At 45.4% G+C, this 21,665-nt stretch overlaps 2 protein-coding genes across 6 annotated transcripts in view; one reads left to right on the top strand and one right to left on the bottom strand.

The window, feature by feature from the left end:
- Nucleotides 1-5,179: 5,179 nt before the first annotated feature.
- On the bottom strand, nt 5,180-11,171 carry GNG5 (G protein subunit gamma 5). Its single transcript, XM_056532547.1, has 3 exons — nt 11,013-11,171; nt 6,702-6,844; nt 5,180-5,381 (listed from the first exon to the last, which is right to left on the bottom strand). The coding sequence occupies exons 1-2, from the start codon at nt 11,091-11,093 to the stop codon at nt 6,719-6,721; spliced, it is 207 nt and encodes a 68-aa protein (XP_056388522.1). The 5' UTR covers nt 11,094-11,171; the 3' UTR covers nt 5,180-5,381; nt 6,702-6,718.
- Nucleotides 11,172-11,188: 17 nt separating this feature from the next.
- The window catches only part of SPATA1 (spermatogenesis associated 1), a 46,936-nt gene continuing 36,459 nt past the window's right edge, over nt 11,189-21,665 (top strand). Inside the window, exons 1-2 of one of the 5 annotated variants that reach the window (XM_056532544.1) lie at nt 12,011-12,612; nt 14,816-14,940. Coding sequence is in view for 2 of the 5 variants with exons in the window: in XM_056532542.1 (XP_056388517.1) it covers nt 11,413-11,445 (33 nt within the window). In the remaining 3 variants the exon portion in view is untranslated. Of the gene's footprint in view, nt 11,446-12,010; nt 12,613-14,025; nt 14,421-14,815; nt 14,941-21,665 lie in introns of those variants that run through there. The other 4 variants (XM_056532542.1, XM_056532543.1, XM_056532545.1 and 1 more) reach the window with 4 other exon arrangements.

Here is a 21,665-nt window from a genome sequence, read left to right as displayed (position 1 = left end):
TCTCATTCATTTGAATTAGAGATGAGCGAATTTACAGTAAATTCGATTCGTCACAAACTTCTCGGCTCGGCAGTTGATTACTTTTCCTGCATAAATTAGTTCAGCTTTCAGGTGCTCCCGTGGGCTGGAAAAGGTGGATACAGTCCTAGGAGACTCTTTCCTAGGACTGTATCCACATTTTCCAGCCCACCGGAGCACCTGAAAGCTGAACTAATTTATGCAGGAAAAGTCATCAACTGCTGAGCCGGGAAGTTCGTGACAAATCAAATTTACTGTAAATTCGCTCATCTCTAATTTGAATAAGCCAACTGGAATCAGGTAGTGGCTCTGGTCGGCTCATTTTTGCTCCGTACATAGTCTTCTGGCCGGACTGGAAACCGTAGCATACCGCGGTTTTCAGTTTGGTCAGAAAAATGGATTTGGGGGCAAAAAATTAGCCGACCGGAGTGACTGACTCTGATAGTCTCATTCCAATGAATGAGATTAGGGCCGGGTCCGGCTGGGATATGGGAGCGCCCGGATTTCACATTTCCCAGCCGGATCCGGTTACCGTAACAAAATGTGGTAGGAATGTGCCCTTTAAAGGGGTACTCCACTGGAAATGGGGTACTCCGGTAGAAAACAATTTATTTTAAATCAACTGGTTCCAGAAAGTTAACAGATTTGTAAATTACTTCTATATAAAAAAAAAAAAACGTAATCCCTCCAGTACTTATCAGCTGCTGTTATGATCCACAGGAAATTTTCTTTTTGAATTTCTTTTCTGTCTGACCACAGTGCTCTCTGCTGACACCTCTGTCCATTTCAGGAACTGTCCAGAGCAGAATAGGTTCTCTGTGGGGATTTGCTCCTCCTCTAGACAGTTCCTAAAATGGACAGAGATGTCAACAGAGAGCAGTGTGGTCAGACAGAAAGGAAATTCAAAAAGAAAAGAACTTCCTGTGGATCCTACAGCAGCTAAGTACTGGAAGGGTAGATTTTTTTTTTTTTTTTTATAATAGAAGAAATTTACAAATCTGTTTACTTTCTGGCACCAGTTGATTTAAAATAAATTGTGTGTGTCTGTCTCACAGATTTCCATTTTTTTAGATCGGGGGTGGAGAGACACTAATGTTCACACTTGGTGGTACAGTTGTTGAGGCTGCCAAATGCTGTCCAGCGAGTTTTATGCAAAGGTCCATTTCTAAAAGGATGGTTGCCTCTAGAGATGAGCGAACTTACAGTAAATTTGATTTGTCACAAACTTCTCGGCTCGGCAGTTGATGACTTATCCTGCATAAATTAGTTCAGCATTCAGGTACTCACGTGGGCTGGAAGAGGTGGATACAGTCCTAGGAGACTATTTCCTAGGACTGTATCCACCTTTTCCAGCCCACCGGAGCACCTGAAGGCTGAACTAATTTATGCAGGAAAAGTCATCAACTGCCGAGCCGAGAAGTTCGTGACGAATCGAATTTACTGTAAGTTCGCTCATTTCTAGTTGCCTCATCAATTGTTCTGCCCTGTGTGAATCTGCATGTCTGATCTGAAGAACAGGCCAGAGATCACCCAAAGGCCACATTTACACGATGGAATTTTTGAACAGAATCCAGTAGAAACATTCTGATTGGAAATTCCCTTGCAGCAGAAAAGCATTACTTTCAATATGATTTTGGTTTAAACATAGACTAGACCAGTGTTTCCCAACCAGCGTGCCTCCAGCTGTTGCAAAACTACAACTCCCAGCAAGCCCGGGCAGCCAAAGGCTGTCCGGGCATGCTGGGAGTTGTAGTTTTGCAACAGCTGGAGGCACGCTGGTTGGGAAACACTGGACTAGATAGTCGAACAGATTCCACATTGATAAATCTAGTGATTTATATAAAAAAAATATCCCTTTTAAAACAGCCTATAGATGTCTGATTATGGGAGGAGCTTAACTGTCATGGCCCCTGCAATCTCCTGTACAGCCCCCACCTTCTGAATCCAGCTGCACTGACGGCACACTCACTGAGCAGGCCATCACTTCCACTCATTTTGTAAGCTGGGGGCCACTCAGAGGATGGGCAAGTTGTTGGGCCCCTGTACAGGAGATTGTGGGGAGGTCCCAGGAGTCAGACTCCTCCCATGATCACTTATCCCCTCCGGACTACCCCTTTAATCTCAGTGGGGTGATTTCCCCATTTTGGCTTTTCACACAGCACATATTTCCATGGAAAATATGACTTTCAGAAATTTCTGCACCTGGGTCTGTGGTATCATGGACATCTACAAGCTGTAGGCTGCATTCACACCATGTGGTTTGCCAATAAACTGATTTCTCAAAACCGGACTAAAGTAGCAAAATGTGTGTACAAATTTTAACCTGTATATGGTTTGAAAAAAAATGTCAGGTTGCATTGAGGGGTGGAGCGTGACGTCACATGCCGCCGGTAATCAGACCCGGAGCGAACATGCTCCGAGGACTGATTTTAACTGGGATGCCGTGTGCAAGATCACTGGGGTCCTCCACGATCAGGCATCTTATCCCCCATTCTTTGTATATGGGATAAGATGTCTAAGTGCTGGAGTACCCCTTTAACTTTTGTTCATTCACATGAACAATAGCAAGATGGGGCACTTAAATCCTGACCCAGAGTCCTCATTCTTGGTATAGAATAAACCTGACTGCAAGTTCAGACCACACAATACCATGTATCACCAATCCAGTACAGTGGTCCCTCAACATACGATGGTAATCTGTTCCAAATGAACCATTGTATGTTGAGGGATCCGTGTAAAGTATAGGAGGGAATACTCGTGTGTCCCCGCCGCTCTGGACCCGTCACCGCTGCCCTGGATGTCGCCCTCCATCGCTGTTGCCACGTCCCCAACGTCGCCGCCATCACGTCGCTCCTATTGGATGACAGGACAGTGTGCGTGACGATGTTGAAGGAAAGCACCGGCATAGAGGACCCAGAAGAGAACCTCCGGAGCCCCGAGGACAGGTGAGTGATCGTTACAGGAGCACTGTAAACTGCTATCCGGTGGCAGCTGAAGCAGTCTGCGCTGCCGTTTATGCGATGGCCCCGACATACAAAAGCATCGTATGTTGATGCTGCCTTCAACATGCGATGTCCTCTGAGAGGCCATTGTATCTTGATATGATCGTGGGGGGGGGGAGGTCATTGTACTTGGGTCTGTTACATCTTTAGAACACTTACCATGCCAGTTCATACTGACACTAGCTCTCAGCATACTCTATTAAAAAGGGGGTACTCCACTGCTCTGCATTTGGCACAAACTGTTCCGAATGCTGGCGCCGGCAGCTCGTGACATAACCCCGCCCCTCATGACATAACATCCTGCCCCCTCATTACAAGTCTAAGGGAGGGGACGTGACAGCCATCACACCTCACATCCCCCATAGACTTGCATTGAGGGGGCAGGGCTATGGTGGCACAAGCTCCCAGCTCCAGCGTTCGGAACAGTTTGTTCCAAATGCTGGGTAGCGGAGTACCCCTTTAAGCGCTCTTGGGGCCATGCACAGGATGGAATTTCCAGAATTTCTCTTCATGTACAGCTGGTGCTTATGTTTAAAAATATCATGTTCTGTTCCCATTTACTGCAGTGCATTTGAGTGGAATTCTACCAAAAGAATAAAAAACATGTCTGCAGAATTTACAAATCCTGGACTGCAGACTGTACAGGAGCTGTGAGATCTGCCCCCGCCCCCCCAAAAAAATATAAGCAGAATTCTGCATGGAATAACTTCCCAGCAGGAATTCTTTAGTTTGCATTGGTCCTAGAGTATTCTAGGAATAGTAGATTCAACAGTTTGCAGCCCCCATATAAAAAGAACCTGAGACGACACATTTGTGGTTAGACATTTTAATAAATCATTGCTTTCTTTGAATGTAGAAACTTCATGTTAAAAACTTACAACAAAATAAACTTAATATAGAAGTGAAATTTTGCAGTTAACATTCATATTTTATTGAAGAGTTTCCATGTTACAAAGGCCCCTATCACTTCTACTATTAGAAAAAAAATGCTGCAGAGGGAGACATCTGCAACACCTGAATTCATCCTTTGGCACCCAGGCCACAGGCTATCCAGGCATGCTGGGAGTTTAAACACTAGGCTGGAGGAACGTCCCTGTATAAGGCCGGGTTCACACGGATGAAAGTGTGTGGAATGTCTGTCTGGAAAACACAGATGGACAATCCGCACATGTAAATAATGCGGCAGGCGCTAGTACCGCTCAGAAATACTCAGACTGCAATGCAGTTTCTTTGCGGGTGCTGGAATTGGGATTTCTGTGGATAAACATCTGCCTCGGAAATTCCGCCATGGGCACAGTGCAGATTTAATTGGGATTCAGCTGCATTGTGCACACAGCAGTTTCCTGTGGACATTCCACCGTGTGAACATCCTCACACAGACAACACACTGATGTGGACAGGCATTGGGTAATACCTCTCTTCTCCTGTGGTGGCGCTGTAAAGCTAAACACTTGCCAGGTTTGATTGCTGGGGATCCCAGTAAATAGACACTTTGTTATGGCCCTAAAAAGTAAAGGTTGTCCAGACTGGAGAAGCGCTTTAACCTGCACCAAACTTAGAACATGTAAGGTTGTATGATCATCCAAAAGCAGATACACAGACTAAGGGTACGTTCACATGAGCAGATCCGCCGCTGAAGGACTGCTGCATGGTGGCTTTACATGTGCCTGCTCGGAGCAACAATGAGCAGACACTGCGATGTGCGAGTTGCCACGCATGTATTCTCACACATTGTAGCCACTCCCCCTGCGCCATGAGCTAGGCTGAGAGCTGCCGCGATGTGAGTATACTGCGCATGCACGCTGCGACCCGCACATCGTAGTGTGTCTGTTGGTATTGGCGTATTGCCGCTCCAAGCAGGCACATGTAAAGCCACCATGCAGGGGTCCTTCAGCGGTGGATCTGCAGCATAAAATGCTGTGGGTCGACTCGTGTGAACATACCCTTAGGGTAGGGTCACATGTTATGGATCCACAGCGTATTTTAGGATTTGGATCTGCCACCCCCCTTCCCCTGCCTCGCCCCAAGGGGGAGGTGGAAACAGCTGGAGGCTCAAAATGGGTCGGGTCACTGGCAGATCCAAAGATCCCTACCCTCACAACTGACAATGCAGCACCACACCGATGAACATTTAAAAACAAATTATTGGGATTAGTCACCAGTGTATAAAATTGATTTTATTTTAAAAAGATAAGAAATGCAAATTACTGCAAATAGCTCACAAAGGAGAGGTAGATGTTAAAACTTTTGTTTTTGATAGAAATGTACAATAGAAAAAACTTGGCACATCCACGGGTCAACTTGGTAGAGTCAAACCGAGCTGTTCCTTCAGAGCAGGTTGTGATCCAGCTAAGGTTAAATCTGTAGGAAACAAAAAATAAACACGTTTAGTAAAAGAGAAGAATCCTGAACATTCAAGCATGCTGGGAGTTGTAGTTTTGCAACACCTGGAGGCACTCTGGTTTACAATCAGTAGATCAGCCCCAGCAGTGATCTGCCAAAAGGCTATGTTCACACTGCGGAAGCAGAGCCATTGATTTCAGTAATAACTCTGCAGCTCTGGGCACACGATGTCTGCAGAAAGACTAAAGTCTATTATTTCTGCGGATTCTGCTCAGAAACACATTGCCATCTGACAGTTTTCCTTTTAATAATAAAAAGAATGTGCGGTCAGCTTGCCCCCCTCCCCCCCACTAACCAGCAATACTGGCTGGTAGTGTGTGGGGGGGGGGGGGGGTCTGGGTTTAGGGGACACTGATCAGTTTGATGCTTACCGTGCCTGGATCCATTTCGCCTAAATCTTCAATTTTCTGTACATGCTAATTAGGTGCTAACTGGCACAGGCGGGGTTACTGGCACACTGGCAGCAGCCCCGCCCAGCTCATCAATATTCCCTCCCTCTTAAAGGGGTACTCCGCCCCTGGCATCTTATCCCCTATCCAAAAGGATAGGGGATAAGATGTTAGATCGCCGCGGTCCCACTGCTGGGGCCCCCGGGGATCGCCGCTGCGGCACCCCGCCACCATTACTGCACAGAGAGAGTTCGCTCTGTGCGTAATGACGGGTGATACTGGGGCCAGAGCAGCGTGACGTCATGGCTCCGCCCCTCATGACATCACGGCCCGTCCCCTTAATGCAAGTCTATGGCAGGGGGCGTGACGACGTGGGGGGGGGGGGGGGCGTCACGCTGCTCCGGCCCCTGTATTGCCCGTCATTACGTGCAGAAAGATCTCGCTCTACGCAGTAATGATAGCGGGGTGCTGCAGCAGCAGGACTCCGGCGATCTGACATCTTATCCCCTATCCTTTGGATAGGGGATAAGATGTCTAGGGGCAGAGTACCCCTTTAATTACAGAGCGGGGATAAGAGGGAGGGGAGGAATATTGATGAACTGGGTGGCACTGCAGACAAGCGGTGCTGATGTCAGAGTGCCAGTAACCCCGCCTGTGCCAGTTAGAACCTAGTTAGCATACGAAAAAAGAAGATTTTGGCAGGACGGATGCAGGCACGGTAGAAATCAAACTGATATCAAACTCAAAAATGCACTATGCAGGAATTCAAAGTCCACAAAGGGTCCCCGTGTCATGTCCTGTAGTAAACGAGAACTAAAACATATAATATGCCGGTTGCATACATTTAAAAAAAAATTTAATAATTGAACAAAAGTCATCAGGGCCTTACCATAGAGAAGGAGAAATTTACAGGAAAGAGCAGACTTTTGGGGGTCTGAAAGGATTTGTGCTCGAGGAGATTCCAGTTAATAAGGGATCGTGTTGTGCATTCTGCATACAGAACTGCTTCAGATCAGCAGCGGCCTGGGAAACCTACAAGATCGGAGAAACACACTGATCACTTAGAGTACCTGTCTTCAAATCATATTTTCTAAACAAACTCGGAATTTATTGCCTAGCTCCTCCCACAAAAAAAAAATTTAATAAATAAAAATGTCAGCTTTAAAAAGCTGTGTATCATACCTCCCCCCTTACTCACATTGTGTGAGCTCCCAGCAGGAGAAAGTGGGCATTCCCCAGCAGGCATGATGTCACTGAAGCCTATGAGAGATGTGCCTCACCATGGCCTGCACGCATTTCCTGAGTTTGGTCTCCTGCCAGACCAAACTGTTTGACTTGCGCAGAGAACAGAGCCACCTAGTGGCTGTTTTTTTTTTTTTTTTTTTTTAAATCACATTGAAAACATAAAAAAGGTTGAAAATGTTAACAGCCAGTAAATATAATTAGATAATATATTAAAAGTTTGTTCAAATGGAGAAAACATACATGGTCGCACATCCACAACATGCACAAGGATCTAATGCTTCTCAGCAACATTTATTAAACTAACAGGTCGCTAGTGTACTTTATGATTATGAAGTGCAAGCCCACTAGCCACGTCACGGCCACCTGTAAAGTAGCGGGTCTCTAACGTCCCTAGCACAAAAATGGCGTAGCACTGAGCAGCAACCACCACAACACCAGTGCCTATCACCGGCTTCTTACATTACAGTGGGCTCAGCCTATCACTGGCCGTGGCGGGGCATCGCTCCGGCCGGTGATAGGCTGACGGCTGTCCACGTTCCAGTCCCTTGCGTGTGGGCGAGTTAAAAGTTTATTTTCTGTATCTTTTGCAGCCCGGGCATAGGTATACAGCGTACAGCAGTGGTCTCAAACCTGCGGACCTCCAGCTGTTGCAAAACTACAACTCCCAGCATGCTGGGAGTTGTAGTTTTGCAACATCTGGAGGTCTGCAGGTTGGAGACCACTGGCGTACATTATAGAGTTCCAGTGCCCGGCGGCCCCCAACAAAGAGGAGGGCGGCAGTGCTTGACATCTGTGAGTAGTACCCCGCTGGGCTGATCCTTCATTGGGGGGGGCGGGGGAGCAGAACAGTGCTGGCGGGTAAACATAGGATTAGTTCCCCGATGTGGGGACAGCGCTGCACTGATAATACACTCCCGGGGTGGAGGGGCCCAACCGGTATTGCGGTATGGGGGAAAATTCATATCGTGCAGCCCAAAAAAATTTGGTATTCGGTATGAACCGGTATACCGCCCAGCCCTAGTTATGGTTTATAAAAAGGTAAGGAGGAGAAAAAAAAAAAGAGCAAAAAGGGAAAAACGCTCAGTCCTTAAGGGGTTAAAATTCTATAGAAAAGTACAGAGTCAGAAGGAATATCAGAAATCCAGGACGTGGATTTTGGCTCGCTGGTGGTCCAGTGAAGCCCCCTGAGCTAAACAGATATAGTTAATTATGCCACGGATCCCCATGATTAATCGGAGAATTTCCAGTAGCCGATACTCACCACATGAAGCAATTGCAGGGCCTGCACTTGCTTCATAGTCATTTAACCCTTAGGCTAGGTTCAGACTACGGAATCTCCGGGCAGAAAGTTTCCACCCGGAGATTCCGAGTTCCGCCTGCGCTGACTGAATTAGTCGGCGCTAGGACCGCGCGGACGCTGCAGTCTCCCATATACTGCAATGTGTTCCGTGCGGATTTCCGCCTGAAGAAAGAGCACTGCCTTTCTTCAGGCGGAAATTTCCAAGCGAATTTTCAAAGCGGATTTTCCGCTTCACAAATTCCGAAGTGTGAATTTGTGAACGGAAAACCATTCACTACACTAGACATTTTAGCAAGCGGAATTTCTGACGGAAATTTTACGTCTGAATTTCTGTCGGAAATTCCGTAGTCTGAACCTAGCCTTACAGGACCCATGATGTACGTGTACGCCATGAGTCCGCTCCCGTTCTATAACGCGGGGCCACTGATCACGGTGCTGCGTGCTATTAACCCTTTAGACACGGCGTTTAAAGTTGATCGCCGCGTCTAAAGTGAAACTAAAACGTTGTCGGTTAGCTCAGGGAGCTGTTTGGGATCGCCGCAGCGAAATCTCGGCATCCCCGACAGCTTACAGGACAGTCCCTACCTGCCTCCTCGCTGTCTGATCGCTGAATGACTGCTCAGTGCCCGAGATCCAGGCAGGAGCAGTCAAGCGGCAGAATCATCGATCAATGGTTTCCTATGAGAAACCAGTGATCAATGTAAAAGATCAGTGTGTGCAGTATTATAGGTCCCTATGGGATAACAATGATCAGTGTGTGCAGTGTTATAGGTCCCTATGGGAGCTATAACATTGTAAAAAAAAGAAAAGAAAAAGTGAAAAAAAAAAATCACCCCCCTTTCAATCACCCCCCCCCCCCCATTTAAAAAATAAAAAGTGTAAATAAAAATAAACATATGTGGTATCGGCGTGTGCAGAAATGTCCGAATTATAAAAATATATCATTAATTAAACCGCACAGTCAATGGCGTACGCGCAAAAAAATTCCAAAGTCCAAAATAGTGCATTTTTGGTAACTTTTTATATCATGAAAAAAATTTATAAAAAGCGATCAAAAAGTCTGATCAATAGAAAAATGGTACCGCTAAAAACTTCATATCACGTCGCAAAAAAAATGAGCCCTCATACCGCCCCATACGCAGAAAAATAAAGTTACAGGGGTCAGAAGATGACAATTTTAAATGGATAAATTTTCCTGCATGTAGTTATGATTTTTTCAAGAAGTGCGACAAAATCAAACCTATATAAGTAGGGTATCATTTTAATCGTATGGACCTACAGAATACATATCAGGTGTCATTTTTACCAAAAAATTTACTGTGTAGAAACGGAAGCCCCCAAAAGTTACAAAATGGCGTTTTTCTTTCAATTTTGTCTCAAAATGATTTTTATTTTCGTTTCGCCGTGGATTTTTGGGTAAAATGACTGATGTCACTGCAAAGTAGAATTGGTGGCGCAAAAAATAAGCCATCCTATGGATTTTTAGGTGCAAAATTAAGTTATGATTTTTTCAAAACGTGAGGAGGAAAAAAAATAAATAAAATCGAAAATGCAAAAACAGAAAAACCCCTGGTCCTTAAGGGGTGAACGCTCCATGGCGTACATTAAACGCCATGGTGCTTTAAGTCACCAACAGCAAGGGGCGTGCATGTGCGTCATCTAGGTGTCAAGTCATCACAAACTAAATAGGAGTGAACGCGGCTTTAAATCTGCAGCGGATCCTGTACGTGTGAATGTTCCCTAAGGGTACGTCCACACGTACGCGGATTTGATGCGCCGGATTTGATGCCGCAGATGTCAGTGTAAACTAGAGCACAGCTGCAGTTACAAATCCTGCGCAGGATCCTGTATGTGTGAACGTACCGTAAGGCTAGGTTCAGACTACGGCATTTTCGCTTTGAAATTTCAGGCAGAAATTCCGCTTACTATAATGCGCAGTGTAGTGAATGGTTTTCTGTTCACACTTCGGAATTTGTGAAGCGGAAAACCCGGATGAAAAATCCGCTTGAAATTTTCCGCCTGAAGAAAGGGGTTGCTCTTTCTTCAGGCGGAAATCCCAGCGGAACACATAGCAGTCTATAGGAGACTGCAGTGTCCACGCGGTCCCAGCGCCGACTAATTCAGTCGGCGCAGGCGGAACTCGGAATCTCCAGGCGGAAATTTTCTGCCCGGAGATTCCGTAGTCTGAACCGAGCCTAAAAAAAAGTTCTAAACTTCCAGTAATGAATCCATATAGCAGTGTTTCCTAACCAGGGTGCCTCCAGCTGTTGCAAAACTACAACTCCCAGCATGCCCGGACAGCCAGCGGCTGTCCGGGCATGCTGGGAGTTGTAGTTTTGCAACAGCTGGAGGAACCCTGGTTGGAACACACACACACACATATATAATTATAATATATATATATATATCTATCTATCAGAACACATGGTGTGTGTGTGTGTGTATATATATATATATATATATATATATATATATACATATATATACACACACACTGTATACACATAGTATCACTCCACAAACAGGTTGCAGAAGGTTTAGCCGCCCCTCCCCCTACTCTCTGGCCCGGGCAGGAAGTTTGGGGAGGCGGGGGGGGGGGGGGTCTGTGTAGCTTTCAGCCCCAGCAATAATAAGGATGGGGGGGATCCTTCTCACCTTCACCCGGTTGATGCCAGCCTCCACCCGCAGCTGCTGCACCACCTTCTTCATAGCGGACACGTTCGCCGTCCCGGACATGTTGGAAACTTTTCACCTACCAAGTTTCCTTTCGCTGTGTTTCTCCCAGCAGGGGGCGGCGCATGCGCAGTATGGCGCCCACGTGACTAGCAGCCTATTTAACGGAGAAGGGGGGGAAACAGGAAGGGCGGGAGATGATGGCGGCGCTGTGTGTGTGTTGTTTCCTGAGAGACTTTCTTGTACTATATAAGACAGAGCTTCCTCCTCAGGAATAGGCTCGGACTGTGCTTGTTTATTTATAGACCCAGAAGCGTCTGTGCCAGATGAGCCTCTTTATTTATTGGGGCTGGAGTTTGTTTCCTATGAATAAGTACTAAAGATGGAAATGAAGTTAAAATTTTTGGTTCTTTTGGTAAAAAAATAAATAAAAATTATAATAATATAAATAAATAAATAAAAAACGAAAATATTCATTAAGGGTGCCTGGACACCATGGGACAGATTTATCAATAACTGTGCAGAGGAAAGTTGCTGAGTTGCCCATAGCAACCAATCAGATCGCTTCTTTCATTTTGTAGAGGCCTTGTTAAAAATGAAAGAAGAAATCTGATTGGTTGCCATGGGCAACTGGGCATTTTTTTCCCCTCCGCACAGGCTTTGATAAATCTCCCCCCGTGTTTTCAGCCTACAGCTGAGGGAGGGGAAAACCGTGCGCTCCTGTACCCCAGCCAGACCGGCGCTGACATCCATTGAAGCCGACCAGAGTCACCGTTTGACTCCGGTCGGCTCATTTCTCCCCCGTATCCAGTTTTGTGACTGGACCTAAAACCGTAGTATACTACATTTTTAGGCCCGGTCAGAAAACCGGATACAGATCGAAAATGAGCCAACCGGAGTCAAACGGTGACTCTGTTTGGCTCATTAAAGTCAATGGATCTCAGCATCGGTCCGGGAGCACAGATTTTCCCCTCCTCCAGCCGGGTCCGGCAGCCGTAGGCTGAAAACGTGGTGTGAAAGCAACCCAACCTAAACCACAAACAGCATTTTCGAACATGGGTTGTTTTAACCCTTTGTAATCCTCTACCAATCTGCATTGCAAAACTACAATTACCATCCATGCTGGTAATTGTAGTTTTGCAACGGCACGTACGGAAAAGTGTCCTGTAGGACTAATGTGTGTAACAATGCTAGGTGTCCATGGCGATTTTTGGGAAATGATCCCATTTGTTGATGCACCTTTTAGGAAATGCGATGTGTCAAGAACGCTAAAAAGAAAAATCCAATAAAGTTGGATGTTCTTTTGCAGTTATGGTGGCAAAACAATTTGGACTACCCCCTCCGCACTAAGGCTATGTTCACACAGCAGGAATATTCCGTTCGGACATTCCACTGATTTCAATGGGATTCTGCTCCAGTGTACACATGGAGTCCGCAAAAACATTGATCCGTTCAATGTTACATTGCGCATTTCCGAGCTGTCCCAGTGCCACAGAATCAAGCAAATGTGCATAGTGTTCGTCCGTATTTTCTGGATGCCCATTTTCTGCCCATTTTCGATCGTGTGGACATGGCCTTACAAGTAAGACATGGTTCACACTGCGTTTTACCACTCCATCACAGGTATCCGTCCCAAGAACGGAATGACAACCTATACTGTAAGGTGCCATTCCAAATGGAGTCACCTTGGGGGAAACAGTAGTAATGGCTGCTATCCTTTACTACACCCCATCAAAAAAAGAGACTTGACATGACATTTAGGCTAGGTTCATACTGTGGAATCTCCAGGCAGAAAATTTCTGAGTGCGGACCGTGCGGACACTGCAGTCTCCAATAGACTGCAATGTGTTCTGCGAGTATTTCTGCCTGAAGAATGAGCAACGCCATTCTTCAGGCGGAAATTTCCAAGCGGATTTTCCGTTCACAAATTCCGCTTCACAAATTCCTAAGTGTGAATTTGTGAACGGAAACCCATTCACTACACTATACATTTTAGTAAGTGGAATTTCTGCCTGCAATTTCAAAGCGGAATTGTAGGTGGAAATTCCGTAGTGTGAACCTAGCCTAACAGACATTTTGCAACAAATCTGCCAAATGTGACAGATTTCTCCGAGCTGTGGCAAAGGGTTCTTACTTGCCCTTGACTCATTACATCTATTTTTCTATCTATCTATGAAAGGACTTCCCATATTCTGCTGCCAAGAAAAATAACTTTTTGGAGGGCATCAAAAGGGGGATAGATGTACACTACCAGGAAATAGTTTAATCACTTTAGGAATCCCTAGTCAGACCACACATAGAATACTGTGTACAGTACTGGTCAGACCACACATAGAATACTGTGTACAGTACTGGTCAGACCACACATAGAATACTGTGTACAGTACTGGTCAGACCACACATAGAATACTGTGTACAGTACTGATCAGACCACACATAGAATACTGTGTACAGTACTGGTCAGACCACACATAGAATACTGTGTACAGTACTGGTCAGACCACACATAGAATACTGTGTACAGTGCCGGTCAGACCACACATGGAATACTGTGTACAGTACTGGTCAGACCACACATGGAATACTGTGTACAGTACTAGTCAGACCACACATGGAATACTGTGTACAGTACTGGTCAGACCACACATAGAATACTGTGTACAGTACTGGTCAGACCACACATAGAATACTGTGTACAGTACTGATCAGACCACACATAGAATACTGTGTACAGTACTGGTCAGACCACACATAGAATACTGTGTACAGTACTGGTCAGACCACACATAGAATACTGTGTACAGTGCCGGTCAGACCACACATGGAATACTGTGTACAGTACTGGTCAGACCACACATGGAATACTGTGTACAGTACTAGTCAGACCACACATGGAATACTGTGTACAGTACTGGTCAGAGCACACATGGAATACTGTGTACAGTACTGGTCAGACCACACATGGAATACTGTGTACAGTACTGGTCAGACCACACATAGAATACTGTGTACAGTACTGGTCAGACCACACATGGAATACTGTGTACAGTACTGGTCAGACCACACATAGAATACTGTGTACAGTACTGGATATAGTGTGTACACAAAAGATATAGTGGAGCTGGAGAGGGTTCAAAGACGGGCAACCAGAGTAATACGGGGAATGGGAGGACTACAGTACCCAGAAAGATGATCAGAATTAGGGTTATTTAGTTAAGAAAAAAGAAGGCTTAGGGGCGACCTAATAACTATGTATAAATATATCAGGGGACAGTACAGAGATCTCTCCATGATCTATTTATACCCAGGACTGTATCTATAACAAGGGGGCATCCTCTACGTCTAGAGGAAAGAAGGTTTATACACCAGCACAGACGGGGGTTCTTTACTGTAAGAGCAGTGAGACTAAAAACTCTCTACTAGAGGAGGTGGTCAGGGGGAACTCAGTAAGGCTTCTTTCACACTGGCGTTAGTGCACGCAGTGTGATGGCCGCCGGGAGAGCCGGACAGAATAGCGGGAGAAAAATTACTGCATGTGCCGTCTTTTTCTCCCGCTATTCATAACAACTCCCGGCAGCCCCCATAATGGGAGCCGCCGGGATCTGTTGTTGCCCTTTGCTCCCCGTCATGAGAATAGCCATTAAAGTAAGGGGGGGAAAAAAAAGAGGTTTTGACGGCCGTTCTTGACGGGGAGCAACAGCAGTGTGTAAGGGGCCTAAAAGAGTTCAGGAGCGGCCTGGATATATTTTAGGGAGAGTAATAACATTGCAGGTTATGGATTCTAGATTTATAGGTCAGAGCGTTGATCCAGGGATTTATTCTGATGCCATAATTGGAGTCGGGAAGGAATATTTCCCCCTGGTATGGGGCAATTCTGGATCAAAACAGCAGAGACACAATAGAGATAGAGGTTTGACTTGATAGACTCTGGTCTTTTTTCTACCTTATAAAATATGTGTTTGCGCTTTCCTTCCCTCTCATCCCTTTAAGGGGTACTCCGGCCCTAAGACATCTTATCCCCTATCCAAAGGATAGGGGATAAGATGTCTGACTGCGGGGGTCCCGCCGCTGGGGGCCCCCACAATCTTGAATTCAGCACCCACCTCGGGGAGCTGCACGCCGCACTGCCATCTCAGAATCAGCCGAGTGACGACCACGGGGACGGAGTATCGTGACGTCACGACTCCGCCCCCATGTGACATCACGCTCTGCCCCGCTATGCAAGTCTATGGGAGGGGGCGTGACGGCACACGGGGGCGGAGTCGTGACTTCCAAATACTCCGGCCCCGTGGTCATCCTGAGATGCCAGCGCGGCGTGCAGCTCCCCAAGATGGGTGCTGAATGCAAGATTGCGGGGATCCCCAGCGGCAGGACCCCCGCGGTCAGACATCTTAAACCCTATCCTTTGGATAGAGGATAAGAAGTCTTAGGGCCGGAGTACCCCTTTAACCATTTTTGTTGTCTCTGGCATTCAGGTCTCGATCAGTGTGATGCCTGCAGTGTCACATAGTGGTGTCCTTTACCCAGGATTATATTACCGGCAGCCTTTATAATAGACATGTGGCTTCAGATTACACAAACCAATCATTTATTTTTTATTATTTTTTTTTACAATGTAATGGATGATCTGCTACTATAAATATAGTTGTTGTCTTCCAACCACTGCATTAATATTTTATTTCAGGGATATTCTTATTAAGATACTATTGCACCTTTATAAATATTGTACCGCGACGGCACAGATCATGGGCGGACGGCAGTCATAACTCAGCTACATGACAGAGCAGAGGAAGTAGATGAGCAGACACCGAACACATAATAGATATCTACTGCTTCATAACAGGATGTTTCCTCCCATAGCTGCCGAGAAAAGAAACGCTCTAAAATGTGCAAATACAAATGGAATCCTTTAAAGGGGTACTCCGTTGGAAAACTTTTTTTTTTTTTTTTTTGTTAAATCAACTAGTGCCAGAAAGTAAAACAGATTTGTAAATGATTTCTATTAAAATGTTTTAATCCTTCCAGTAATTATTAGCTGCTGAATACTACAGTGGAAATTATTTTCTTTTTGGAACACAGCGCTCTCTGCTGACATCTCTGTCATAGGCGTGCGCAGCTTATTGCATTAGGGTGTGCACCCTAAAGCACAAACTCACTCCGCGCATGCGTGTGTGTGTGTGTGTTTATGTATGTATGTATATATATATTATATACACACACACACACACACACACACTCTTGCTTGCATAGTGTAGGAGGATTGTATCCAGGGCCGGTTTTAGGCTTAACATGGCCATGGGCAAAATCAGAAGTGGGGTCCCAAAAGTCATAATAGTGCACTAATCAGATTAGCACTATTAGTCACTTCAAATACCATAAAAAATATCTAAAAAGCAAAAAAAAAAAAGGTACCGATAAAAACTACAAATCACAGCGCTAAAAATGACCCTCACATCCCCATATACAGAAAAATAAAAGTGCTATAGGGATCAAAATAGTACAATTTTATATTTTTGTATAGTTCCCCCACATTAGGTTGGCAGTATAGTTCCCCCACATTAGGTTGGCAGTATAAATCTCCCACATTAGGATGGAAATATATTTCCCCCACATTAGGTTGGCAATATAGTTCCCCCACATTAGGTGTAGTATAGTTCCCCCACATTAGGTTAGTAGTACAGTTCCCCCACATTAGGTTGGCAGTATAGTTCCCCCACATTAGGTTGGCAGTATAGTTCCCCCACATTAGGTTAGTAGTACAGTTCCTCCACATTAGGTGCAGTACAGTTCCCCCACATTAGGTGTAGTATAGTTCCCCCACATTAGGTGCAGTATAGTTCCCCCACATTAGGTGCAATATAGTTCCCCCACATTAGGTGCAATATAGTTCCCCCACATTAGGTGCAATATAGTTCCCCCACATTAGGTGCAATATAGTTCCCCCACATTAGGTGCAGTACAGTTCCCCCACATTAGGTGCAGTATAGTTCCTCCACATTAGGTGCAATATAGTTCCCCCACATTAGGTGCAATATAGTTCCCCCACATTAGGTGCAGTACAGTTCCCCCACATTAGGTGCAGTACAGTTCCCCCACATTAGGTGCAGTATAGTTCTCCACATTAGGTGCAGTATAGTTATAATTGTAGGGAGGAGGACAAGTCTAGAATTTACCATGAGGCTTACGGGACTAATTCTACCCCTGATCTTATATTTGCCAAGGGGTTCAATGGGCGGAGCCAATGGGTTGTCGAAATTAGGTTTTGCCTAGAGTGTCAAATATCCATGCACCAGCCCTGACTAGACCTCCCACTTGTGTGTATGTTTGCTGGTGTTTATAGGGAGGCATTTGATGTGGATTTGAAAAAAAAATTGTAAGTTGAATGGTAAAACTCATGTTATTCTTTACTTGGCAAACAGAAGAACGCTTTTACTATAGGATGGGGGCACAGAGGGGGGAATATTCCAAATATAATTTTTTTTTGCACCAGATTGGTTGAAAAAGTGATGCGGCGCCCAGCAAGCTTGGAGCAGCGTGCACATTGTAGTTTTGGGTCTCCAGCTGACCCAAAACTAGGACTCCCAGCATGTTGCAGCATAATCTAAATTGTACTCCTATATAGATGTGTGGAGTTGTAGTTTGGGTCATCATAGATTGTATCAGGGCATGCTGGGAATTGTAGTTGGTAACTGCACCTCCCAGCATTGCATTCCTTCAAGGAATGCAATGCTGGGATTTGCAGTTACCAACTACAATTCCCAGCATGCCCTGATACAATATATGGTGACCAAAACTACAACCCCCATTATGTTGCACTGGGGGTGCTGTGTGTGTGTGTGTGTGTGTGAAGTGCTGTGTGTGAGTGTGGGGGGGGGGGGGGGGGTGCTGTGTGTGGAGGGGGTGCTGCGTGTGAGTGTGGGGGGGGGGGTGCTGTGTGTGGAGGGGGTGCTGCGTGTGAGTGTGGGGGGGGGGGTGCTGTGTGTGTGTGTGTTTGAGGGGTGCTATGGGTGCTCTGTGGGGGATTGCGTACATAATACATGCATAATATAAAATACATACATAATACATAAAAAAAATAAAAAAAAATGTTTATTTCAGCTCCCGGGTCGGTGCTGTAGTAGTTTTTAGTATATTTGCTGGTAGAAGAGCACGGACTGCAGAGAGTGGGCCAGAAGTATAGTATATAGTATAGTAGAAGAGCACGGACTGCAGAGAGTGGGCCAGAAGTATAGTATATAGTATAGTAGAAGAGCACGGACTGCAGAGAGTGGGCCAGAAGTATAGTATATAGTATAGTAGAAGAGCACGGACTGCAGAGAGTGGGCCAGAAGTATAGTATATAGTATAGTAGAAGAGCACGGACTGCAGAGAGTGGGCCAGAAGTATAGTATATAGTATAGTAGAAGAGCACGGACTGCAGAGAGTGGGCCAGAAGTATAGTATATAGTATAGTAGAAGAGCAGGGACTGCAGAGAGCAGGCCAGAAGTATAGTATATAGTATAGTAGAAGAGCACGGACTGCAGAGAGTGGGCCAGAAGTATAGTATATAGTATAGTAGAAGAGCACGGACTGCAGAGAGTGGGCCAGAAGTATAGTATATAGTATAGTAGAAGAGCACGGACTGCAGAGAGTGGGGCAGAAGTATAGTATATAGTATAGTAGAAGAGCACGGACTGCAGAGAGTGGGCCAGAAGTATAGTATATAGTATAGTAGAAGAGCACGGACTGCAGAGAGTGGGCCAGAAGTATAGTGTATAGTATAGTAGAAGAGCACGGACTGCAGAGAGTGGGCCAGAAGTATAGTATATATAGTATAGTAGAAGAGCAGGGACTGCAGAGAGCGGGCCAGAAGTATAGTATATAGTATAGTAGAAGAGCAGGGACTGCAGAGAGTGGGCCAGAAGTATAGTATATAGTATAGTAGAAGGGCACGGACTGCAGAGAGTGGGCCAGAAGTATAGTATATAGTATAGTAGAAGAGCACGGACTGCAGAGAGTGGGCCAGAAGTATAGTATATAGTATAGTAGAAGAGCACGGACTGCAGAGAGTGGGCCAGAAGTATAGTATATAGTATAGTAGAAGAGCACGGACTGCAGAGAGTGGGGCAGAAGTATAGTATATAGTATAGTAGAAGAGCACGGACTGCAGAGAGTGGGCCAGAAGTATAGTATATAGTATAGTAGAAGAGCACGGACTGCAGAGAGGGGGCCAGAAGTATAGTATATAGTATAGTAGAAGAGCACGGACTGCAGAGAGTGGGCCAGAAGTATAGTATATAGTATAGTAGAAGAGCATGGACTGCAGAGAGTGGGCCAGAAGTATAGTATATAGTATAGTAGAAGAGCAGGGACTGCAGAGAGTGGGCCAGAAGTATAGTATATAGTATAGTAGAAGAGCATGGACTGCAGAGAGCGGACCAGAAGTATAGTATATAGTATAGTAGAAGAGCATGGACTGCAGAGAGTGGGCCAGAAGTATAGTATATAGTATAGTAGAAGAGCACGGACTGCAGAGAGTGGGCCAGAAGTATAGTATATAGTATAGTAGAAGAGCACGGACTGCAGAGAGTGGGCCAGAAGTATAGTATATAGTATAGTAGAAGAGCACGGACTGCAGAGAGTGGGCCAGAAGTATAGTATATATTATAGTAGAAGAGCACGGACTGCAGAGAGTGGGCCAGAAGTATAGTATATAGTATAGTAGAAGAGCACGGACTGCAGAGAGTGGGCCAGAAGTATAGTATATAGTATAGTAGAAGAGCATGGACTGCAGAGAGCGGACCAGAAGTATAGTATATAGTATAGTAGAAGAGCATGGACTGCAGAGAGTGGGCCAGAAGTATAGTATATAGTATAGTAGAAGAGCACGGACTGCAGAGAGTGGGCCAGAAGTATAGTATATAGTATAGTAGAAGAGCACGGACTGCAGAGAGTGGGCCAGAAGTATAGTATATAGTATAGTAGAAGAGCAGGGACTGCAGAGAGCAGGCCAGAAGTATAGTATATAGTATAGTAGAAGAGCACGGACTGCAGAGAGCGGGCCAGAAGTATAGTATATATAGTATAGTAGAAGAGCACGGACTGCAGAGAGCGGACCAGAAGTATAGTATATAGTATAGTAGAAGGGCACGGACTGCAGAGAGTGGGCCAGAAGTATAGTATATAGTATAGTAGAAGAGCACGGACTGCAGAGAGTGGGCCAGAAGTATAGTATATATAGTATAGTAGAAGAGCACGGACTGCAGTGAGTGGGCCAGAAGTATAGTATATAGTATAGTAGAAGAGCAGGGACTGCAGAGAGCGGGCCAGAAGTATAGTATATAGTATAGTAGAAGAGCACGGACTGCAGAGAGTGGGCCAGAAGTATAGTATATAGTATAGTAGAAGAGCAGGGACTGCAGAGAGCGGGCCAGAAGTATAGTATATAGTATAGTAGAAGAGCACGGACTGCAGAGAGTGGGGCAGAAGTATAGTATATAGTATAGTAGAAGAGCACGGACTGCAGTGAGTGGGCCAGAAGTATAGTATATAGTATAGAAGAAGAGCAGGGACTGCAGTGAGTGGGCCAGAAGTATAGTATATAGTATAGTAGAAGAGCATGGACTGCAGAGAGTGGGCCAGAAGTATAGTATATAGTATAGTAGAAGAGCACGGACTGCAGAGAGTGGGCCAGAAGTATAGTATATAGTATAGTAGAAGAGCACGGACTGCAGAGAGTGGGCCAGAAGTATAGTATATAGTATAGTAGAAGAGCACGGACTGCAGAGAGTGGGCCAGAAGTATAGTATATAGTATAGTAGAAGAGCACGGACTGCAGAGAGTGGGCCAGAAGTATAGTGTATAGTATAGTAGAAGAGCACGGACTGCAGAGAGTGGGCCAGAAGTATAGTATATAGTATAGTAGAAGAGCACGGACTGCAGAGAGTGGGCCAGAAGTATAGTATATAGTATAGTAGAAGAGCACGGACTGCAGAGAGTGGGGCAGAAGTATAGTATATAGTATAGTAGAAGAGCATGGACTGCAGAGAGTGGGCCAGAAGTATAGTATATAGTATAGTAGAAGAGCACGGACTGCAGAGAGTGGGCCAGAAGTATAGTATATAGTATAGTAGAAGAGCATGGACTGCAGAGAGTGGGCCAGAAGTATAGTATATAGTATAGTAGAAGAGCACGGACTGCAGAGAGTGGGGCAGAAGTATAGTATATAGTATAGTAGAAGAGCAGGGACTGCAGAGAGTGGGCCAGAAGTATAGTATATAGTATAGTAGAAGAGCACGGACTTTAGAGAGTGGGGCAGAAGTATAGTATATAGTACAGTAGAAGAGCACGGACTGCAGAGAGTGGGCCAGAAGTATAGTATATAGTATAGTAGAAGAGCACGGACTGCAGAGAGTGGGCCAGAAGTATAGTATATAGTATAGTAGAAGAGCACGGACTGCAGAGAGTGGGGCAGAAGTATAGTGTATAGTATAGTAGAAGAGCACGGACTGCAGAGAGTGGGCCAGAAGTATAGTATATAGTATAGTAGAAGAGCACGGACTGCAGAGAGTGGGGCAGAAGTATAGTGTATAGTATAGTAGAAGAGCACGGACTGCAGAGAGTGGGCCAGAAGTATAGTATATAGTATAGTAGAA

This window comes from Hyla sarda, chromosome 7 (assembly GCF_029499605.1).
Source record: "Hyla sarda isolate aHylSar1 chromosome 7, aHylSar1.hap1, whole genome shotgun sequence".
In the NCBI taxonomy this organism is placed as follows: domain Eukaryota; kingdom Metazoa; phylum Chordata; class Amphibia; order Anura; family Hylidae; genus Hyla; species Hyla sarda.
This window is presented reverse-complemented; position numbering and strand designations above follow the sequence as displayed.